Raw genomic sequence first — 24,913 nt, forward strand, 5'->3', positions numbered from 1 at the left:
ATTGCTTTCCTTTTTCTTGCTGCTTTTAAAACTCTCTCTTTATCACTACTTTTAGCCATCTTATTTACTCTGTGTCTTGGTGCAGACCTCCTTGGGTTGGCAGGCTCTCTGTGCCTCCCGGATCTGAATTTCTCTTTCCTTCCCCAGATTCAGGAAGTTTTCAGCTATTATTTCTTCAAATAAATCTTCTGCCCCTTTTTCTCTTTCTTCTCCTGGGATCCCTATCATGAAACTGTTATGCTTGGCAATGTCACTGAGTTCCCTGGGGCGATTCTTATTTTGTGTATTTCTTCCCCCCTCTCATCTGCTCAGCTTGATTACTTTCCATTATTCTGTCCTCCAGGTTACTGATACGTTCTTCTGCTTCCTCTTTTTTTTTTTAATTTTCACATATTTTTTATTACTCTACTCCTTGTACTATGTATGGAAACAGTATGGTTCTTTTTTTTTTTAAGATTTTATTTATTTATTTGACAGGGAGACACACAGCAAGAGAGGGAACACAGCAGGGGGAGTGTGAGAGGGAGAAGCAGGCTTCCCGCGGAGCAGGGAGCCCAATGCAGGGCTTGATCCCCGGACCTGGGATCATGACCTGAGTGGAAGGCAGACGCTTAATGACTGAGCCACCCAGGTGCCCCAGTATAGTTCATTTTTAAGTCCAAGAGAAGAGATAATTCACAGATAGCCAGAATTCACTGACAGAATGAAACTTCTAAATTTCTTATTTTAAAATTAAAAAATAATTTAACTACAGGCAGCATCAGGTAGACTAGACTCCCATACTGACGCCTATAAAACTAGGTTTTCGTCTATTAGAGAAGTCTCTTCTTGCCAGAACTGGTTTTCCTGCTCAGTAGGTTCCAGAGTGGGTCACCATATTGCTCGCTGGACCCCTGACAGCTGCCCATGGTCTGCTAAGTGATGGAAGACAATACAACTAAGCCTCCAGTGCCGCTTTACACCACATGGACAGGATGTCATAACGCACCAATTTCAGATTCTAACAGGACAGGTACCCCAGGGAAGGGCAGCAATTTCTCCATCAGCCTCTTCCTGAAGATCTTTTGGCAAAATGGTATTCTTCCTGAGTAAACTGATCTGTAGCCTCTCATATGCATATTCGTAGGCCATTTTTCGTCTCTTCACATCAGGCAAGATTTTCCAGTCTACCTAAGAACCTTGAACTTGGCCTGAAGGTGATAAAGGAACCACCTGCCAGACAGTCCACAGCAGAGAGCCCAGCATGGAAGCTGCCATGTTGTCCGCTTCTTCCTCTTTTTTGTTATTTATTCCAGGCAGTCTATTTTTAATTTCATTTAGTGAGTTCATGATCTCTAATTGGTTCTTTTTTAGATCTCCTATCTTTTTGTGGAGGGTCTCGTGGAGGTCCTGCACTCCTTTCTCAATTTTAGTGAGTATCTTTATGAGCATTACTTTATGCTATCAGACATATTCCTTATCTCCATTCTGTTTAGGTCTCTTGCTATGATTTTGTTCTGCTCTTTCATTTAGGACATATTCCTCTGTCTCCTCATTTTATCTATTGCTGTGTCTGTTTCTAAGTGTTAGGAAAGTCAGCTATGCCTCCCACACTTGAAGGTAGTGGCTTTATGAAGAAGAGGTCCTATAGTGCCCCACAGTGCAATGTCTCCTTTTCACCAGAAAATGGTCTTCAGGGGTGTCTCCTATGTGTGTTGCTACAGGGGTATCCTGCCGTTGTGGCGGAGCTGTGTTTGCCTTCAGTCCAGCCTGCAGTTGCTCTCTGCCTGTTGTGGGCAGAGTCTGGTGCCTGCAGTGTTAGAAGGCCAGTCAGAGGCTGCCTTGGGCTTGAGTTGAGTCAGACCAGATGTTTGCCAGGCCTTGATCTCAGGGCCGTGGGCTCAAGCCCTGCATTGGGCTCCATGCTGGGCATGGAGCCTACTTTTAAAAAAGGTGGGGGTGGTGCCTGGGTGGCTCATTCAGTTGAGTGTCCAACTCTTGATTTTGGCTCGGGTCATGGTCTCGGGGTTGTGAGATCAAGCCCTGCATCAAGATCCATGCTCAGCTTGGAGTCTGCTTAGGATTCTCTCCCTCTGCCTCTCCCCTGGCTCACTCTCTCTCTCTCTCAAATAAATAAGTAATCTTTAAAAAATTAAAAATAAAAAGAAATTGTGATCCTTTGGTCATGTCATGTTTCCTTGATTTTTCATGTTTCTTGAAGTCTCACGTTGCTATCTTTACATTTGTGTAGCAGTCACCTTCTCCAGTCTTTTCCTGACTGACTGGAAGAGCGATACCTCCATCAGTCCTGCTAGGGCTTCTGAAGCTTTCTCAGACCTTCTGTGAATATGCCTGCCTCATGCCTTTTGCTCCCTCTTGTGGCAGAATTCTTAAACTCGTATGCCTTGTCTGGGTCCTGCAAAGCACCAGGTCAGGTGCCATAGCTTCCCTTTTGCTTTCCCAAAGGAGGTACTAAATTCTCAAGTCTGTGGTCTCTCCCAGGCTTACAGATTTGGGCTTTCTGCATGTGCTCACTAGCTGTCTGCAAAAGCTCCCTCTCCCTGTCATTGGGAGTGTACACAGGGAGCTGGCCATGAGGTGGGAGTGTGTGTAGGCGAGGCACATAGAGTGCTGGGGGTACCTGTGGGCCAACTGAGGGGGATCTGCATGCAAGGAATCCCCAGTGGCTCATGGGCAAGCCTCCCAGTGGAGTCCAGGTCAGGGTTAGAGGATCTGTGCCCCTTACTCACAGTCATTCTGAGTCCTGGCTCCTATTCTCCCAGCTACGCACCACCTCTATCCCCTCATCTCTCCCACCCCACCCCCATCATGCAGCTCATGACTCAGTACTCCGGATTGTGATTAGAGAGAAATGGGCCTTTTGGGCAACATCCTGAACAGGTAGGAAAGTCAGGTGTTCATTCACATGCTTTTACTTTGTCCTATGGGAGAAATCATGAGCTGAGAAGGGCTCTCTTAGTACTGAGCTGTGCTGCTTGTGGGACAGTTGATGCAGGTAGAGTCAAACCATTCCTCTTACTCTCACCCGTGCATTCAGTCTTGAATTCTGTATGTTTGGGCTCCAATGGTGCGCTGGATCTTATCTGCTGGACCCTTGGACTTCCACAAAGGCTCTCTCATCTGTGGGTGATTGCCTAAATCAATGTTCTCCAGGATCTCCTGGACTGTGGCTAAGAGAGACAGAAGCCAGTTCAAGGGCTACTTCAGGGTCCACAGCCTAGACTGAGGTCCGTATATCTATTACTCGACCCACAAGTAGGCAAGTGCCCTCCCAGACCTGTGGTGTATGGTGCTGGTAACAGAACCAAAGCCAAACAAGGTTGTAGCTAAGTCTTAGGAGTATGAAGCTCTTTTGGGTCTAGGGCTGGAACTACATTAGGTAGGTCAGCTGCCTGTGTACAGGCCTGTCCTCCCAAACAGCTCTCCTAATTCTTGGACTGCACAGGAGTTTCACAATCTCCTAACTGAATCCTGTAGTTTCCACAAAGGCACTTTTGCTCATGGATGGATATCAAATGGTCGTTGTTGAGGAGGGAGGGAATACGAGAAAGGGAGATCTTATTCAGCTATCTTGCTGACATCACCATTAGAGCTCCCCCAAATTTTTCTTCATGCCCCTTTGTAATCCTTCCCTTTTGTCTCTCCCTGTTCCCAACCCATAGCCCAGGCAACCACTGATCTGCTTTCTATCAATACAGATTAGTTTGCATCGTCTAGAATTATATAAATGGATTCATACAATATGTACTATTTTTTGCCTGCCTTCTACTCAGCAAAAAAATATTTTAATATTCATCCATTTTTTGCAGAGTTCATTCCTTTTTATTGATGCACAGTATTCCACTGTATGGATATATCACTTTCTTTTAATATTTTCACCTGTTGAACATAGAGTTGTTTCCAGATTCACGCTATTACAAATAAGTCTTCTATAAACATTTTTTACAAATATTAGCTGGACATATACTTTCACTCCTTTGGATGTAAATACCTATAAGTTGAATGACTGATTTATCTAGTGAGCATATGCTTACTTTTAAGAAACTGCCAAACTGTGTTCCAAAGTAGTTATACATTTTATGTTCCCACTGGCCATGTATGAGAGCATCAGTTTTTTCCGTATCCTCACACAGTTGATGTGGTCAGTCTTTTTAACTTTAGACATTCTTTTGGGTGTGAAGTGGTATCTTATTTGGTTTTAATTTGTATTTTCCTGATAGTTAATAATGCTTGTTTCCTATCTATAAATATATTTTTTGGTGAAATATCTGTTCAAATATTTTGCTTGGTTGTTTTTCCCCCCAAAATTGTTTCCTTTCTTCCTATTGAATTTTGAGGGTTCTTTACATATTCTGGAAATGAGTCATTCATCAGATATGTGATTTGCAAATATTTTCTCCCAGGCTGTAGCTTGTCTTTTCGTTCTCTTAACAATGACTTTTGAAGAGAAGTTCTTAATTTTTGTGAAGTCTGAATTATCAGTGCCTAGCTCACCAGGCCATGAAGATGAAGGGAGTGATATAGAGAAAATATGTAACAGTGATTACCATATAGTAAGTTCTCATTAAATGTTAATTTTTGTTGACTTTATTGAAGGAAAAATGACTTCAGTAATTAAGACTAATTGTCTTAAGTCCCCCAGTTCCTTACCATTTATGATTATGAGTTGTGTAAGTCCCCCAGTTCCTTACCATTTAAGTCCCCCAGTTCCTTACCATTTATGATTATGAGTTGTGTAAACAAAAATTGGGGCTCTGAGTTTATTGAGCACTTATCCATTGCTGGCAAGAATATAATTTGGTACAACCACTCTGGAGAGCAATTTGATAAAACCTGGTAAAGTTGACAATGCATATTTCCTCTCTAAGCAATTCCACGCCTGGACCTTACTTAGAATGTCACACATATACACAAGGAGATATATATTTATATATGAGTAGCTATGTTTAGGTGATAGAAAAAAGTCTAAACAACCTAAATGTCCCCTAATAGGAAAATGGATAAAGGATGGATATTGATACAGTAAAAAATTACATTGTAGTAAAAAAATGATACTTAAAGCTCTAAATATTAACATAGATGAGCTTCATAAACATAATATTGAAGAAAGGAAACAAGGTGCAGAAAAATACTCCTTGGATTATTGCAAGCCTTAAGCTAATTTTCAGCAATCTGAAAAAGCTGATTTCGACAATTTCCCAGTGTTCTTGTCACTTTTATGGGGGAATGGATTTTCAGAGGTCCTTACTCTGCCATTTTGCAAGCTGAGGTCACACTTGTAACTTACATGCCGTATTACAAAATATATGCATGACAAGTATATTTATACCATTTTTGACTAGAATTCAATGAGTACTAAATCCTTTGCTTACAATTTACACATCTGAAGATGTGAAAGAATTCTGCACAGATCAGCTACTGGCTTTATAGATTTCAAACTTCTTTCTCCTCCACTCCTTACACACTTTCAGTGTGGGGCACTGTAGGATATATTGTGATAAGATCCCTGGCCCTACATCTTTGCATTGGCACAATGGACACAGGGACCATTACTGGAAGTCGCACATACATCAGAAGGGCTAAAAATAACCTAATTATGTAGAGGTAACTATGATCCACAAAAGTATATGCTACTAACCCCCAACAAAATGTATCCCCAACTCAATTTGTTCTTAGTTCCCAAGAAGTCCTCATCCACTCCAATACCACTTTATAGTAAAATAAATATGATAAGGCAAAATCAGAGTAGAATGAGACAACAGATTCAACCTATTATGGTTAGAATATCTTTTAGAAACTTTACAAAACCAAATGACCATATGAACACATTGCTAGGACCCCAAACTTGATAGGGGCCTGTTAAAAGTTAGAGATCCTGAATTTTAAGCTCAGTTAACCTCACTGTATCTCTTTCTATCTCTATATATCTCTATCTCTATCTCTGTCTCTATCTCTCTCTCTTACACACATACACACACACACACACACACACACACACACACACACACACACACACACCACCTGGTCTCTCCTTTGACTTCTCTTTGGATTTCTGGTTCTGTTTTGCTTAGTTGTTTGTTTGTTTTTCTCTCTATGCAGTTCCTGCAGACTGCCTTTCTCTGCTTATCTACGCACATGGCCCAGAGATGGCTGCCTGGAGCCCCTTCTACATATTCCCTGTAGAAAGACTATACTTTCAGGGATCATTTCTATAGTTTGTCATGTATTCCCTGTAGAATTGCTAAGTACCGGCTCACTAACATCTATCTGTCCATTTACCAGAGAGAAGCTAATTGCTCTTCCCTCCACTTTATTAACTGGCTTTCTTTGATTCGGGTGTTCAACTGTGATCCAATAAGCTGTACCAAGTATAAGTAAAGTCCCACAGAACAAGAGCCTCTTTAGGCCCCATACTATACGTGGATAAAGGATTGAATAATCCATGAAAAATAGGAATGGGCTAACCTGATACCTCAAAAGGCAGTATACTACGGCAAAGTTGGTAGATTCAAGCAATAGGTACAGCAGCCCTCGCCAAACACTTCATACGCAAATATATTGTGGATTTTTCTCTAAGAACCTATATCTTATTTCCCAAAGTTGTAATCACAGGGATCCTATTTCAGGGGAAGGTAGGGGAGGTGGGGATCCTATTTCAGTGGTTCATAGCCCTAGAATTCTGAGGAACACATTTTGGGGAATTCTGGATTAAATAATAGTAGTGAAATTATTAACTCAGTGAAGTAATATTGTTTGTCTCAGGGTGGCACCAATCTAAGCATTTTTGTAATCCTTATATCAGTTACATGTGGCAGGTTCTATTCTTATAAATAAAGAGACTGAGGCATGAGAGAAGTTGAGCCATTTGCCCAAAGTTGAACAACCTAAAGAGTTGGGGTGCTTGACTGGCATCAGGCAAAGTTTCATGCTTAACCTCTGTGCATTATACTGAAGTCTATTAAGTGTGCAATAGCATTATGTATTAAAAAACAAGGTACATATCCTAATTTTAAAAAAACTATTGCTAAAAATTGCTAATAATCATCCGAACTTTCAGTGAGCTGTAATCTTTTTGCTGGTGGAGGGTTTTGCCTCAATGTTGATGGTTGCTGACTGGTCAGGATGGTGGTTGCTGAAGGCTGGGGTGGCTGTGCAATTTCTTAAAATAAGACAACAGTGAAGTTCACTGCCTCAATAGACTCTTCCTTTCACAGCTAATTTCTCTGTACCATGTGATGATCTTTGATAGCATTTTACTCATAGTAGAATTTCTTTCAAAACTGGAGTCAATCCTCTCAAACCCTGCTGCTGCTTTGTCAACTAAGTTTATGTAATATTACAAATCCTTTGTTGTCATTTAAACAATCTACACAATATCTTCACCAGTAGATTCCATCTCAAGAAACCACTTCCTTTGCTCATCCATGAAAAACAATTCCTTATCCATTAAAGTTTTATCATGAGATTGCAGCAATTCAATCACATCTTCAGCCTCCACTTTTTTTTAAGATTTACTTATTTTATTTATTTTTTTAAGATTTATTTATTTATTTTAGAGAGAGGAAGAGCACAGGGGAGGGGCAGAGGGAGAGAATCTTCAAGCAGACTCCCCACTAAGCAGGGAGCCCGACACGGGGCTTGAACTCACAACCCATGAGATCACAACCTGAATCGAAACCAAGAGCTGGACAGTTAACTGACAGGCACCCATGCACCCCCAGGATCTACCTCTGATTCTAGTTCTCTTGCTGTTTCCACCACATCAACCGTTCTGTCCTTCACTGAAGTCTTGAACCCCTCCAGGTCATCCATGAGGATTAGAATCAATTTCTTCCAAATTCCCATTAATGTTAACATTTTGGCCTCTTCCATGAGTTACAAATGTTCTTAATGACATCTAAAATGGTGAACCCTTTCCAGAAGATTTTCAATTTACTGTGCTTAGATTCATCAGAGGAATCACTATGTATGGCAGCTACAGCCTTATGAAAAGTATTTCTTAAATAATAAGACCTGAAAGTCAAAATTACTCTTTGATCCATGGGCTGCAGAATGAATGTTGTGTTAGCAGGCATGAAAACAACATTAATGTTGTTTCACATCTCCGTTAGAGCTCTCAAGTGACCAGGAGTATTGTCAGTGAGCAATCATATTTTGAAAGGAATCCTTTTTTTCCAAGCAGATCTCGACAGTGGGACTAAAATATTAAGTAAACCATGTTGTAAACAGATGTGCCATCACCCAGGCTTTGTTGTTGCATGTATAGTGCACAGACAGAGTAAATCTAGCATAATTCTTAAGGGCCCTAGGAGTTTTGGAATGGTAAATGAGCATTGGTTTCAACTTAAAGTCACCAGCTTCATTAGCCCCTAACAAGAGAATAACCCTGTCTTTGACACTTTAAAACCAGGCATTGATTTTTCTTCTCTAGCTATGAAAGTCCCAAATGGCATCTTCTTTCAATAGAAGACTGTTTCACCTATATTGAAAATCTGTTGTTTGGTGTAGCCACCCTCATTAATAATCTTAGCTAGATCTTCTAAATAATTTACTACAGCTTCTACATCATCACTGCTTCACCTTGCACTTTTACATTATAGAGATGACTTCTTTCCTTAAATCTCATGAACCAACCTCTGCTAGCTTAAATTTTCTGTAGCTCCCTCACCTCTTTCAGCCTTCACAGAATTGAAGAAAGTTAGGACCTTGCTCTGGATTAGGCTTTGGCTTAAGGCAATGCAGTGACTTGTTTGATCTTCTATCTAGACCACTAGAACTTTCTCCATATAAGCAGTAAGGCTGTTTCACTTTCTTATCATTTGTGTGTTCACTGGAGTAACACTTTTAATTTCCCTCAAGAACTTTTCCTTTGCATTCACAAGTTGGCCCACAGTTTGGTACCTAGCTTTGAGCCTATCTCATGTCTTCCTCTACTTTCAACATGTCTTCCTCACTAAGCTTAATCATTTCTGGCTTTTGACTTAAAGTGACACAGATCTGCAAGCCTTCCTTCTGCTTGAACACTTAAAGATCATCATAGGGTTATTAATTGACCTAATTCCCATACTGATGTGTCTCAGGGAATATGGAGGTCTGAGGAGAGAGAGACAGGGAAACAGCTGGTTAGTGGAACAGTCAGAACACACATATATTAAGTTCACCATCTTACATAGGGGCAGTTTGTGGCACCCCAAAACAATTGCTTTGGTAACATCAAAGATCACTGACTGATCAAGAGCACCATAACAAATATAATAAAAAATATGATATACTGCTAGAATTCCAAAATGTGACAGACACAAAGTGAGTAAATGCTGTTGGAAAAATTGTGTTGATAGACTTGCTTAGCATAGTGTTGCCACAAACCTTTAAATTGTAAAAAAAAAAAAAAAAAAAGCAACAAGGCAAAGCGCAGTGAAGCACAATAAAATCAGGTATATTCTGCAATATGTGAAATAACTGTTTCAATATCAAGTAGGATGATTGCTGTTCCTTGTTTCTTTTGCTTTGTTACAGAATAGTATCCCATCTCATCACCTGCACTTTTGCCTTTGAATCCTGCATCCTTAGTGTCTCCCAAGGCCTTAGAGTTAAAAGACGGGTTTCCACTTCCTTTCAATGAAAAGAAATGTTTGGTTTCCTTTTTAAAAGATTTTATTTATTTATTTGACAGAGAGAGATAGCGAGAGCAGGAACACAAGCAGAGGGCGTGGGAGAGGGAGAAGCAGGCTTCCGGTGGACCAGGGAGCCCAACGCAAGGCTTGATTCCAGGGTCCTGGGATCATGACCTGAGGCGAAGGCAGACGCTTAACAACTGAGCCACCCAGGCAGCCCAATGAAAAGAAATGCTTAAATACACTCCTATTCTTCAGTGTTCTGGGTCATTTAATAAAGTAAACAAAATTTTCCTTGTTTCTCATTTCATGAGGAACAAATGGTTTCTCTTGCCAGGGTCCACTCTAGAACCTCAAATTATTGAAATAGAAGATCCGAGAACCTCTAGATTAACAGAAGAAAGAGTGCACATAGGCATGAATGCCCTACTCTTTCATAAAAATGGAGGCTTATATGCCACCTGCTCTTTCATTTGAGTTATTGTATATTGTTTGTCCTCAAGAGAAAGCATGCTTCGATAGTGTTATTTTCTATGAACTATGTCTCCGTATATGCCTATATACACCTAGGTAGAAAATTAAAAGGATATGTAGAAAATTTTCAGAATGTAAAATAATGTACCATTTCAAATAATCCTGTATTATTAGCATACACTCGAAAGAACAGATTATTATAGTAAAAAAAAAAAAAAAAAAGCCTCTTCCTGAGTGCCGTGACTGAGTTTCGTGTCACGGTAGAATACTTGGGGAAGACTAACTGGACTGAGGATTTCTGGAGCTGATACCTGATCTGGTTTCAAACACTACGTAAACCAGCCTAAGTAAGCAGGCATTCCCCATCCAGGAGACACCAACGGGATCGTGTGTTTTTGCTTTATGAATCCCAAGCAAATAACTCTTGTGTTCCGTGCACGATGCCTTTCACTTGCAGTCCGTGATAATCTTTCATCGTTTAATAAATATATATTGAGCGTCTACAATTTGCCAGTCTGTGATGCTGCAGGGACGAAAACACCAACTCGGTTCCTACGGTGCTTACACCAACAGGAGATACCGCCTACCTATCCAAAAAAAGAAAATCTCGTCCCATAACCTAAATTTGTAAAACCTGACTCAGGGACAAGGAAGGGCACGCACGCCTTGGAGCGGCTGGAAGTGAAAATTCCGCCGGCGGCCAGCGCCGACAAAGGCAACCGGCCCGCAGCGCGTCGCTGGGAGCGGCGCGCCACTGTGACGCGCAGGCCTCGCCCCCCTGCTCCCTTCAGAGCGCGCCCGCCCCCGCGAGCGAAGTGCGCAGACTCCTCGGCCCGGCTCCGGTTCTGTCGGGACGCCGCCGAGCCCGCGACGTCGCCTCCCGGTGAGTTTCTGAGGGGGCCGCCAGGCCTTGTCCTTCCGCAGTGGCCGCGCCGGCAGCAAGGCGCTGCAGCCGCAGTCCCGGCCGCGCTGTTTGGTAAACAGAAGCCCCAGAGTGCCCGGAGCGTGCAACCCCTCGCTCGGCCCGGCCAGCCCCGGGCGTGAACCGAGCTGACGGAGGATGGCAGCCTCCGGGGTGGAGAAGAGCAGCAAGAAGAAGACCGAGAAGAAACTTGCTGCTCGAGAAGAAGCTAAATTGTTGGCGGGCTTCATGGGCGTCATGAATAACATGCGGAAACAGGTACCGCCTTTGTGGGAGTGACGGACGCCAGGGGGGAGGGGGTCCGGGACTCGCGCCCCTGGCTCCCTGGGCCGAAACCGCGCCCGGTGGTTCGCGGCTCTCTTCCTCGGTCCTCGCCCTTCCTCCCATTTTCGCACGCTAGTCAAGCTGCTGTTTAGTAGAGGGTCGCGTTAAACCGTTCTCGAGCAGCAGCGTCTCCTCGTCTGCGGATGCTGTGGCTCCCAAGTCACACTCCTGGGGGACTCGCCGGGCTGGCATTCGGCGTCGCGTATCGGTTGTATAACAGCTCTGCCCTAGTTATCTCTTTGTGAGGCGAGGATCCCTCCATTGGCGAGCCGCTTTAAGGTGTCGTGAGATCTTGTGCGAAGAAGCCCATTGGCACAGCCCAACCCGAAGCCCTCACAGAAGGGAAAAGCAGTGCTGGCCTGAAATCAGCTACTCTTAAATAACGATCCCCGCCCCTCCTCTGTGTTAGCCGGGTGGAGCTAGTTGAAGACAAATCCTCCTGTACGTGTTAATTTAGAGCAGAAAGAGTCACCGATAAATACCGCTCAGTCTTTTAAGGCCCCTGTGCGCCTCTTATGAAGAGGAGCTCTTTGTTGTCTTTGATGTGTGGCGCATTAATGAAAGTCTTCACGTCGGCGAAAGGTGGGTTATGAAAAGAATGGATTTTAACACGGAGAATGTAGACTAGAGAGGTTTTTTGTTTTGTTTTTTTAATTCCATAACATCTTCTACCAAAGAGCATAGGAAAGTCACTTGGTTACTTTTTTTATTCCATAAGCTTTATTCTAAAAAATACGCATCTAAGGAGATGCGGGAACGTTTCTGTTTTGTAACCCTGGTTCTGTTTTTAAAGAAGACAAAAGCAGGATGTGAGTGTGAATAATAGCAAAACCTCGTTTGCTTATCTAGTGGTTCTAATGAGAATATGGAAAACAGTACAGGAATTTAAGATTTGTATGAAGATACTAGTTTCTTTTAAGCAAACTCTGACTGCCGGGATCTTGTCTTTGTTCATCAGCTCCTGGCGTGGTGCATGAATGCAGTAGATACCTGTCCGAATGCCTTTAAATCTTTCCTGGGGCTTTTGTGCTGAAGTAGCTGTGAACGTCTGAATTCAGTATTATGTGTAACTTACTTTCATGTATCTATTTCCATGTATACATTCAAGTTCCTTTCATGTAAAGCTTTTTATATTTACAACACCAGTGACTTCATATAACTGGTGCATTTAACAAGTGTCTGCTTATAAAGGGTGAACAGCCTTCACCAGTGCTCGAATTTGTTTCCAACAGCCCTCTCACTCCCCCTAGATATGTGGTTTTGTCTATGGACACCAGCATGGTGAAGCATTGCCTCATTCCTTATGTAGATAGGGTGCAGCTGGCTTGCAGCATCAGTTGTTTACTTGAGGAAGAGGGGATTTTTCTGAAACTGTACGTTTAGCTCATTGGGTTTAAAAATTGATTCATATCCCGTTCTTAGACTTAGGTTTAGACTATACTAACATATGTTTATTTACTGTTAAGCTAGAAATAAAGTTACTGAACAATCAGGATTCTGTTACTGTTACTTAGTAGGAAGGGGAAAATAGATGCTGGGTGGAACAACCAGGGATCTCTTCCACAGTGGTTAACTGACCTTAATCTGTTAGATTCTCTCTTTGTCAATGGCTTTACATGTTATTCGGGTATTCTCCAATAGAACTTTTACCGACTTCATGGAATCCTGCATCTTTTGCAAGATGTGCAGTTTCACTCTGCAGTTGATTTACGTTGTACTCCTATTGTTCTGAATAACATCATAACACAAGAGAGACTCACCAGGAATGACTGACAAGGGCAGTTGATGGGAATTAGCAGAAATAGAAACCCGTCTGAGCCAGCAAGAGAGTGTTTGAGTGAGAACCAATTTTATAAGTGTTCTTGTTCTTTAGTGAATATTATGTTGTGACTATTTTTGCTTCCCCATATGACCTCATTACTTTGGGGATCAGAATAATGAGTGCCTGGATGACAAGGACCCCTCTGTACACACCCGGAAACATTCTTACAGGAAGTTGAGAACGCGGTGAAATTAGAATGTCTGAATTCCAGTTCCTGCTCTACCATTAGTTTTGTGATCTTAGATAAATATGATTTAGGTCATTTCATCTCTCGCTAACTTAGCAGCCAACTCTATACATAGTGGCCAGTGGGGGTTCTTCAGAGCCAGCAGCCTCAGCTTCTTATGGAGCCATTTCCTTCATCATCCTTGCAGTCATTTCTAGCCTTTTGTTTTTAAAGTCAACTTTCCAATGAAGTATAGGATTCACTAAAAGGATACAAATCATAAACATGCAGCTCAATGAATTATTACAAAATAAACATACCACTGCTGACAAGAAATAGAACATGAAGAGTACACTAGAGGTCCCCCTTTACACTCTTCTCAATCACTAGCCACCCCCCAAAGGTAACCACTGTTTTAACTTCTATCACCATAGATTTGTTTTCTCCTGTTTTAAAATGTATATAAATGGAATCATACAGTATATACTCCTGAGTCTTGGTTTCCAAAAGCTTAACATTATTTTTGTGAGATTTATTATGTTGTTCTGTGTAGCTCTAGTACATCCTCATTGTATTTAGTATTCCATTGTGGAAATATACCACAGTTTATCCATTCTATCATTATGGACATTTGAATTATTTCTAGTTTAGCACTATGAAGAATAGTACTACTTTGAACATTTTTGTATATTTTGTACATGTCTTTAGATGTGCACATGTATGCATTTCTGTTGGGAAATATCTAAGAGTGGAGTTGTGGAGTCATAGATTATGCTACACTCAGCTTTAATAGGTACTGTCCTACAGTTTCCAAGGTTGTGCCAGCTTACGCTCATGCCAGCCATGTATTAGGTTTTTACTCTACCTCCTTATCAACACTTGGTATTGTCAGTCTTTATAACATTAGCCATTCTAGTGGGTGTATAGTAGCATCTTATTTAATTAGGTTGAGCACCTTTTTATTTTCCTAACTTTTTGTTTAGATTAATTTTATTACTTGATACACTACAGAGGAGCTCTACAAAGCAGGGCTAGGTCATAGTCACTACTGCTCATATCTAGTTGCTTTTGCTCTTGTGTTAATGAAGTCTAGGAGACCCTTAACATTTGAGGGATATGTTTTGAGACCTTCCTTATTACACCCTGCAGTTGATTTACGTTGTTTAATAATACCTACCTACTTACCATAGAATGGCAAGTTCAAGAGGCTGATTAAAGGCCGGTGTGACTGAAGCACAGAACATAAGGGGGAGGATGGTATAAGATGACACTGGAGAAGTAGCTAGAGACCTGCCCATGCACTGTCTCCTAAGTCAAGTTAGGAGGATTTGCCTTTATTCTAAAACCCCTTCAGATGTGTGTTGTGCAAGAGAAAAAGGGAAAGAGAGAGAGGAGGGATCTGCAGGTATTTGTTTTTCTTTTGAAAAAGATGGTTCCTGATCTGTGGCAAATGAGGGAGTTCTCAGAGGGGTTGTTGGCAAACCAAACAGGAAGTTGTTCACTAACTCAGTGAGATGGTCCCTTGAAGGTGACATAGTCAAGAAATTTAGGAGGTAAAATTGACAGGACTTGGTGATAACTTCCACAGGTGGGTGTGATGACTAAATTAGATAACCAAATTAAGATAACTTTAAACAGGATCTGATAAGTTCACAATAAATGTTGGCTATTTTTGTTGCTATTATGATAGTGGTGGTTGACTGGATGCTGAGGGATTCAATACAAGTTTTCGGTTATAACCTCTAGGGTTCTAGAATGCATAACTAGGTAGATGGTGACACTAGGGAATACTGGAAAAGGATCAAGGCTTTGAGGAAAGGATTATAGTTTGTATTTTAGATATGTTCAGTTTACAGTGCCCATGAGACATTAAGGTACTTATGATGAATTGACAGGTCTGGAGAGTTACAGGTTAAAAGTTTAAATTTGTGGGGCACCTGGCTGGCTCAGTCATACCATGTGCAACTCTTGGTCTCAGGGTTGAGTTTGAGCCCCACTTGATGGTAGAGTTTACTTAAAAAAATTGGGGGGGGCGCGCCTGGGTGGCTCATATGGTTAAGCGTCTGCCTTTGGCTCAGGTCATGATCTCCAGGTCCTGGGATCAAACCCCACATCGGGCTCCCAGCTCAGCGGGGAGTCTGCTTCTCTTTCTCCCTCTTCCTCTCCCCCCTGCTCATGTGCTCTCTCTGTCTCTCTCTCTCAAATTAATAAATAAAATCTGTTTTAAAAAAAATTTATCTTAGGGGCACCTGCGTGGCTCAGTTGGTTAAGCATGTGACTCTGGATTTTGACTCAGGTCATGATCTCACAGTCCTGAGATCAAGTCCCTTGTCGGGCTAGAGCTCAGTGGGGAGTCTGCTTAAGATTCTCTCTCTCCCTCTCCCTCTGCCCCTCCTCCTGCTTTCTCACTCTAAAATAAATAAATCTTTAAAAAAAAAAAAAGAAAAGGGCATCTGGGTGGCTCAGTCTGTTAAGCATCTGCCTTAGGCTCAGGTCATGATCCTGGGGTTCTGGTTTAGAGCCCCATGTAAGGCTCCCTGCTCATTGGGGAGTCTGTTTCCCTCTCCCTTTGCCCCTCCCCCCCACTTGTGTGTGTGCGCGCGTATGCACTCTCTCTCTGTCTTACAAATAAAATCTTTAAAAAAATTTAAGTGTTACTTTGTGATTATTTGCAGATGGAAGATAACTTCTTTGTTGAAACCATGGCGAGTCTAGGATAAAGGATAAGGAATGAGCCTATAAGGAGGCCCCCCACCCTCCCAAAAAATGGCCAGAAGAGTAAGAGGAAAATGAGAGTTTTCAGAATCTGAGAAGAAATTGTTTCAGAAGGAGCATGGCAAATTTTGAAGCCTATGAGAAATCAGGATATAGCAACACAGGAGAGTTATTGACTGTAGTGAGTGTTGTTTTGATAGGGAGACAGATGGAAGTCAGATTATCTTGAGTAAGATATGAGACAATTGAAACAGCTTTATTGGAGAAATTTGGTGCTGAAGGAAGTAGGGGAGTCAAATGAAGTTCGTTTGGTTTTATTTGTTTAAATTGGAGAGATATAAGTGTGCTTAAAAATCACTAAATTCTGACTCTGAAACTGATAATACAGTATATGTTAATTCAATTGAATTTAAATTAAAAAATTTTATAGCAAACAGGGCTTCACTCTCTTTTCATCTCATTAATTCAATTAAAACCATTACCTTTTAAAAATAAAAAAAAAAGAATTCATTTGAGGTGTAGAGCTTGAATGTATATGAGACAGAATGGATAATTGATAGATGATTCCTGAGATGAGATCTAAAGTAAAGGTAATTAATCTCTCTTGGGGGGAGGACAGTTTCTCTTCCATAAGCGTGGGAAGGAAGAGAGGTTAGTATATAGGTGTGTTTGGAATCAGGAGAATAAAGGAGTTTCTGTCCAGAGGCCTTTGTTCTCTCTGAAAAGTAGGAGATGAGATCATCCACTAAAATGAAGGAGGAAGATGAAGCTAGAGGTTGAGGAAAGTAATTTTTGTGAAGAGTAGAATTGGTATGATGGCTGGCAGTATTTTTGAGGTTAATTATCATGGATTTGTAATGAATATTTATTCTTTAACCAGACCTTCACAGCCCTGTCTGATGTAATCCCAACCTATTTCAGTCAGATATCATACCACTTTTCTCTTAGCCATTTCACTCCAGGCACCTGTCTTCCTTCAGAGCCTGAAATGTTGTAGCAGTGCCTGTTAATTCTCTTTCTCTTCTACTCACGCTTGCCACTTCCTCCCTGAATGCCCTACTTTATGTCAAGAGCCTCTATTATATATACTCCATTCCTTGTGTTCATGCACTGATCATCTATATAAAGGCAAGAACGACATCTTATTTTAATGTATGTCTTTGCTGCTAGGCTCTAAGCTTCATGAGGGCAGGGACACTGTCTTATTCAGTGCTTTATTGCCAACATCAACATAGGTGCTCAAATATTTGTTATGTAAATAGTTGATGTCATACGTATGGTTGATAACACCTAGAGGTTGAGGGCAGAGTAAGAAGGAAAGTGGACAGAAGATAAAACTCTGGGGGAGCACCAACCATTTTGAAGGATAGGAATAAAAGTGCATTGGAGATTAAGGTATGGAAGGAAGAAAGACAGCAGGGAATAATGTCATTCAAACCAAGATACAAGTTACAAAGAAAAGACAGTCAGGAGTATCAAATGTAGTAGGGAGGCTAAAAAGATAAAGTGTCCCTGGATTTGAAAATTGGTGGTTTTAGCAAGTTAAGTTTTAATGGAGTGGTGGGGGAGGAGGCAGATTTTAGAGGACAAAGGAGGGACAAAGTGGTGAGTAGATGGAGAGGGACCTGCCTTCTGTATGGCCCAGGCTTTTCAGGATGGGATTAATGTTCTTTAAACTCCAGTAGTATAGGGCGCCTGGGTGGCTCAGTTGGTTAAGCAACTGCCTTCGGCTCAGGTCATGATCCTGGAGTCCCGGGATCGAGTCCCACATCGGGCTCCCTGCTCAGCAGGGAGTCTGCTTCTCCCTCTGACCCTCCCCCCTCTCATGTGCTTTCTCTCTCATTCTCTCTCTCTCTCAAATAAATAAATAAAATCTTTAAAAAAAAAAAAAAAAAAAAAACTCCAGTAGTATATAATCAAAGAATACAAAAATACTAATTCAAAGGGATACATGCACCCCAATGTTTATAGCATCATTATCTACAGTAGCCAAACTATGGAAACAACCCAAGTGCTCATTGACTGATGAATGGATAAAGAAGTTGTGTACACACACACACACATGGAATATTACCCAGTCATAAAAAAAGAGTGAAATCTTGCCATTTGCAACAACATGGATGGAGCTAGAGAGTATTATGTTAAGCAAAATAAGTAAGTCAGAGAAAGACAAATATCATTTGATTTCACTCGTTCATGGAATTTAAACAAGATAAATGAGCAGAGGGGAAAAAGAGGGGGCAAACCAAGAAATAGACTCTTAATAATAGAGAACAAACTGATGGTTACCAGAAGGGAGGTGGGGGGGAAATGGGTTAAATAGGTGAAGGGGATTAAGGAGGGCACTTGTGATGAGCACCAGGTGATGTATGGAAGAGTTGAATCATGGTACACTTGAAACTAATATTCCATGGCACGTTAACTGGAATTTAAATAAAAACTAAACATATATTTATCTCCACATTTAAAAAAATAAACTCCAGTAGTATAAAGTGCATACTACCGTCATGACACTTACCCCATGTGTATTGAATGAATGCAGAAGGGTATCTTAAGGGAGCCATGATTGTATTAAAATTCCTTCTGAAGAGAAGAAAGACAGTCAAGATTTGGGAGATGCAAGAACTCTTCATGCCAACCCCAAAGGCCTCTAGCCTTTGTCTGGGACACTGCCTTCATTGGACTTCAGCTGTGACTACCACTAACTGTTTCCCTTTCAGAGTTTCAAATCCTGGATAGAGAGGATCTGATAGACCTAGATTGGGCTGAGTGTTAACCCTTTGAATCAATTATCTTTGCTAAGGAGAACAAGGTCGTGTAGCACAAACATATCTTGAAAGGCTCCTTTTATGTACTGAGGCCATTTCCTGAGAGGGGAGAATTATAAGTCAGGTAGCTATTCCAGTGAACATCTACAAAAATTCGTATCATTGAAATAGCCAGCATATTAAATATTTTAGTATGTAATAATACAGCATGTAATTTAGTTACGTTCTGTTAAACTGTCAAAAATGTGGTTGATTAATATTTAAGAGAGACATTCTTAATGCCATCTATGCTAAATATCATAAATTCTATAAATATCAGGTTAGCCTACTGGAAAATGGTATGCCAGGATTAAATGAGTTCTTTTTTAGAACTTCTCTTTGAATTGCACTTACATTGAATCACAATTTAATATTATACTGTAAGCTTTCATCATGAAAAATTATTCTAAAGTAGCTTGTGGGGCACCTGAGTGGCTCAGTCAGTTAAGCATCTGCCTGCAGCTTAGGTCATAATCCCAGGGTGCTGGGATCGAGCCCCGCATTTGGGCTCACTGCTCAGCGGGAAGCCTGCTTCTCCCTCTCCCTCTAACCCTTCTCCCTGCTTGTGCTCTCTCTCTCTCTCTCTCTCTCTCAAATAAATAAATAAAATTTTAAAAAAATAAAGTGGCTTTGTATCTTCTATAAAACTTCTTTTAGTAGTGTTGCCTTTAGTCACTCATTGCTGTGGGAAATAGTACACTATACTGGAAATAAGATGGATTTTGGAATCAACAGATCTGGGTTTGAATCCTAGCTCTGTCTTCTTACTAATTGGGTGACATTGGGCAAGTCACAACTTCTTTAGCCTTTTATGTTTGTATCTGCACAATAGTGATCATAATATTGACCTACCTTACTGATGTTGGGGATAGTGAGAGAATGTAAAAACTCTTTTTTTTAAAGATTTTATTTATTTGAGAGAGCACAAGAGCGGGGTGAGGGGAAGAGGGAAAAGCAGACTCCCCGCTGGACAGGGACCCCAATGCTCGATCCCAGGACTCTGGGATCATGACGAGCTGAAGGCAGATGCTTAACCGACTGAGCCACCCAGGCGCCCCTAAAAAGTCTTGATAAGTTATTCAGCATTGTCAAATATTATTGGTATTGCTGTTATCACAGTGTATCTCCTGGAATTATTGGTTACCAGGCAACCAAAATATGTTCTCTCTTAAGTCAAAATAATTTATTGCAAGAACATCAGGAACTTACCATGTTGACCACAGGCTGGAAGATGAGCAGGCATGGCAGACAAACAGAAACCCTGGCATTCTGTGTTAGCTAGGCTTCAGAGACTCTGGAGTCAATTACAGGGCAGGGGCAGTCTTGACTGCTTGCCGCTGCTGCTGCTGCTGCCGCTGCCGCAAAGACAGTTCTTCCTCCCTCTTTCTATTATTTGCTTAAAATTCAAAATCCCGAAAGTAGGTATATAATTGGCTGGCCTTAGATTGTTTGCCAGATTTGGGCTCTGCTGAGTGAACAGAAGAAATAACTGACTTTTATCTTCCATAATGAGAGACAAGCTCTGAGAATTGCCCTCTCACAACGTAGTTCATAATGAGGAATTTTTCCAGAAATGGTAGCTTGGGGTTCTAATAGGCAGGAAACTGAATGCTAGATTGCCAGAATCCATTAAAATCATCAAGTTTCATCATTTCAAGATTCTAAGGCCTAAGTCTTATATGATTATGGAGGGAAATTCTTTATATGATTCTTTATATGATTATGGAGGGAAAAGTTTCATAGTTAAAACTTATGTAAATATAAGAGCAAGGATGAAAATAAAAATAGAAGCCACATTCATTGCTTATGATTTATTAATTTTTTTTATTCATGATTTCTTCACTGCCTATTCCTATTTTTGTCTTTAGCCAATTCCTCAAGGTTCTTTATCTGATGGGGTGACCTAATCCTTTATTCCTAGGTGCCTTGAACCTTTGGTCTTGCCTGTACAGGGTCACTTTAGTCTTTTATTAACATTTATTACTAGATTTAGCAGTACAAGCAAAGGGCCTGGGATTTGATTTTATGGTATTTATAAGCTGATTAGTTAGCCTGTTGCTGTTTAATGGATGCTGGCAGAAGACATGAGACTCCTAGGTTAGAGACAACAGACTTGATTACACACAGCACAGCATCATGGGCATCCACATGTATGTGTCAGTTCCCCTCGCCCCACAAGTAGTATGAGGGTGACCCACTGGGGCCCAAATGGATGTTATACACACAGTGGGTTTGTGTTGTAGCTACAGAATGAACACTGAGCTTAAGGAATCTGCCATATTATAGCAAACAGTAAGCAAGCCTATTCCTTATTCTTATGCGGAAGACTATCACATCCCTTATGGTTCCTTGCTGCCAACATAACCCTGAGAAATGGTGCCCCAGGTAAAAAGTGTCAGGGTCTTGCCTTCTTGGCATGTCCAGGAGGATATGTAGGAATTCAAGAGAACCATAGAGGACTCTTCTCTCCCAACGACAAGAAGGTACCCAAGGGGATCCCCTGAGCTCCAGCTGTCTTCTGTCCCATAGAGAACAGAAATCTTTTTTTTTTTTTTCCTTCATGGCCAGGTTCAGGCACCTAACCAAATGTAATAACTTTTGTTCTTTTTACCCAGTGCCAGGAGGATGCCAGAATTCCCAGGTTGTAGTCTTAACTTCTAATTCTGTAAAAACATTTTTCTGTCACTTGGTTGAAGCATTCTTCTTTTGGATCCTCATATTTTTAAACTAGCAGAAAGACTAATTGCTGAGATCAGAAGCAAAATATTTGTGAGTGAACAGTGAGGGGAGCTTCTTCCATCCCTTGGTTGCCAGGCTAAGTCTGACTGTATAGACACCATTTTGTCAGGGCACCTGGGTGGCTCAGTCATTAAGCGTCTGCCTTTGACTCAGGTCATGATCCCAGGGTCCTGGGATCGAGCCCCGCATCAGGCTCCCTGCTCAGCGGGAAGCCTGCTTCTCCCTCTCCCACTCCCCCTGCTTGTGTTCTCTCTCTCGCTGTGTCTCTCTCTGTCAAATAAGTAAACAAAATCTTTTAAAAAAAAAAAAAAGAAAGAAAAGAAAATGGATTCTGCTGCTTAAAAAGTTTGAAAACCACTGTTATAAGGCTTTTCCCTGAAAGGAGAATGAATACACACACACACACCCCCACACATTTATATATATGTGTGTGTTTGTCTCTGTATGTGGTGTGGGGAACAGAGGGCAAAGGGGCTGGGGCTGGGAAAACAGGGCTGACCTTCACCTCACCCAAAGGAAAGGAAATGAGGTATATTGAGCTCATCTCTCTGTCCTACAAGTTTTGCCCAATGAGAGAGAAGTTGTAATCTAATGAAGCTAGAAGTTAAGACTTTGCTGTTTTATTAATGGTGTGATTATTCTTTTGAGATTCACATCTACTTAAGATCTCCATCAGCTAAGGAGAATAGGTAAGGTATGTCTTATGGTGGACTCATAAGTGGACCCCCACTTATGGTGGACTCTTAAGCTGGATTTGGGCCCCACTGTCTTTTATTCCCCACTACAGGACATATGAATATGCAAATTCCAAAATTTAGATTATTGGGGTATACGGGTGAGAGTAGATGGGGATTACCAGGTACTCACACATTTATCAACAGTGTGTTTTTTTAATATATATAATTTTTTAAAGATTTTATTTGAGAGAGAGTGCACACACATGAGCCCAGGGAAGGGGCTGAGGGAGAAGCAGGCTCCCCCCTGAGGAGGGAGCCCAATGCTGAGCCCCCGGGATCATGACCTGAGCCGAAGGCAGATGCTTAACCAACGGAGCCACTCAGGCGCCCCAGTAGTGTGTTTTATTATGTCTCACTTGGCTATTAATCTTTATGTAAACTCCCTGATGAGAATCTCAGAGGGCTGAATAGTAGACCAGGAACCAAAGCCCCATCCCAACTCCCAACAGAAGGTAACTGAACCGAGTAAATAAGAATTTATTTCCAAGTTTTTTTTTTTAAGGTTTTCTGTTTGGTTTTTGTTGTTGTTGTTTTACCTGCACAGGGAGCATTTTGTTCTATCTTAAAGGCATTCTCTACAGTAACTGTTCTTCTGTGTATCCTCTGTAGACCCACTTAGAAAGGTTATTTAAATTTTTTACTCCAGAAAGCTTTTAAATGGGTAATCTATTAACTCCAGACTGGAAATTCACTTCTATTTCCCATCTCAAATTTTTCTCGGCCAAGATTTCATTCATAGCTCTCCAGATTATCTGCAGTGAACAACCAAATGACAGCTTAAAACACTTCATCTAATTCCGTACTAGCAACGTAAAATCCCCCAGATTTGACTCTTATGGCCCCCTCATTGTTAAATTCCCACATCTGTGATATTCCTGTGAGTTAAAACTAAAGTCCGTTCCAAATATGTGCTCTCTCTGATTTCTTACACTGCTCAGTCTCAGCCAGAAAGCACTTGCTTAAGTGTTTGGGTAGATTCTGGGACGCTTTCTTCAGCAGCTGCAGCCTGGGCTATCTTCCATTGGAATATATTAAGATAGTTTAGCAACTCCAAAGGTGAATTTCTCCAATTTCAAGGTAGTTGGTGCCATGTGTTTTCAGAATGTTGCAGGGCCCTAGAAACCTTAGCACAGCATCATGTCCGCCCCCACAAACCTGAAAAGATACAAGCAAATCTCCCATCTCTGCAATTAATAGTGCAGATGTTGACACCTTACTATAAAGTCCTTACCCACATTATTGTTCCCAGACTAAAAAAACAACAGAAACTTCGGTTTCTAGGGAACAGAGAATCTTCAAAGAAAACATAAGGATGTCTGGGTTTTTTGCTTGCACAGGTTGCCAGTCTGTTGGCTGGCTGTAATTTGCAGACTCTAAACTCAGGTGAGAGGAATCACTTATCAAGAGGCTAATAGGACACTTTACCGTATAGGGAAGGAATTTCATCTATGTGTAATAATGCTTCACTTGACATAGAATACCTTGTTCTTGGAAAAATTTGCCAGGGGGATTTACCCAACTGCCAGGTCTTCTGGAGTCTCCCTTTTTCCCCTGTTGTCTGTCCTGCACATTTAAATCTTAATTTTTATTTCTCTTTTGAACCTTACGTTGTTGGCAGTTGAACTCTATGTAGTGACGAAATATTTTCTTTTGAGAGAAGAATGATCCACATTTGTAGCAGGCAGTCATGCAGAGCAGTTTGTGGCCTTGCATTCTCTACAGTTCTGATCCAACTGGTTGTTCTGTCCCCGTGTCCCCGTTATGATCCTATCCTGCTGTGAAATTCCTTGTTTCTACTACTAATCCTATCTCTTGGAGGGGTCTTTTTTCCTTTCCATTTATCTCAGCTGGAGAATGACTTTTGATTCCTCTAAAGCCTGTGGTCGCATAGGGACCAACGTGGCCTTTACAGTGTGCTCCTCAAACCTTGCCATTCCTCATTATTTGAGTCTTCCAGGCTTTGGAAACTCAGCGGTAACAGACATTCCTTTTTGTTACCTGTATGTGTCAAAATAGGCTATGACTCTATTGTCTATTTGTTCCTTTCAGGCATCCCCAACGGAGTTATTAACCTGTTCAAGTTGAACCCTTTCCTTTCTACATAGTATAGAGCTAACACTGTTTACATAAGAATACCTTCCTTACTTTTCCTTTCCTTTTGATTTTGGGCCGAAATGTTTGTTTTGCTTCTTCTTCCTTTAGTGCCTTTCTTATAGACACCGTCACAGTGGAAATCAAGAGGTCCATGTGGGGGCGCCTGGGTGGCTCAGTCGTTAAGCGTCTGCCTTCAGTTTGGGTCATGGTCCCAGGGTCCTGGGATCGAGCCCCCCCGAGCAGGGAGCCCGCTTCTCTCTCTCCCACTCCCCCTGCTTGTGTCCCCTTTCTCACTGTGTCTGTCAAATAAATAAAATCTTAAAAAAAAAAAAAAGGTCAGTGTGTTCAGGATTGGTTCAGCTGCTGCCAATCTTCACCCTCAGTAAAGTAATTACAACTATGGACAGGTTCAGCATCTGATTTAGGCTTGGATTATGTCTGGGTTATTTGGCTTCCCTTTAATGTGACCTAGTACTCTCCCTTGGAGTCTTTTTTCCAC

At 41.4% G+C, this 24,913-nt stretch overlaps 1 protein-coding gene and 1 pseudogene across 1 annotated transcript in view; one reads left to right on the plus strand and one right to left on the minus strand.

The window, feature by feature from the left end:
* Positions 1 to 870: 870 nt before the first annotated feature.
* On the minus strand, positions 871 to 1,257 carry LOC113911666 (annotated as a pseudogene).
* Positions 1,258 to 10,897: 9,640 nt separating this feature from the next.
* KLHL7 (kelch like family member 7) overlaps positions 10,898 to 24,913 on the plus strand; it is a 64,774-nt gene continuing 50,758 nt past the window's right edge. Inside the window, 1 exon segment of the mRNA XM_035723228.1 lies at positions 10,898 to 11,268. Coding sequence (XP_035579121.1) covers positions 11,149 to 11,268 — 120 coding nt within the window. The 5' untranslated portion in view covers positions 10,898 to 11,148.

The sequence above is a fragment of the Zalophus californianus genome, chromosome 12, assembly GCF_009762305.2.
Source record: "Zalophus californianus isolate mZalCal1 chromosome 12, mZalCal1.pri.v2, whole genome shotgun sequence".
NCBI lineage: Eukaryota > Metazoa > Chordata > Mammalia > Carnivora > Otariidae > Zalophus > Zalophus californianus.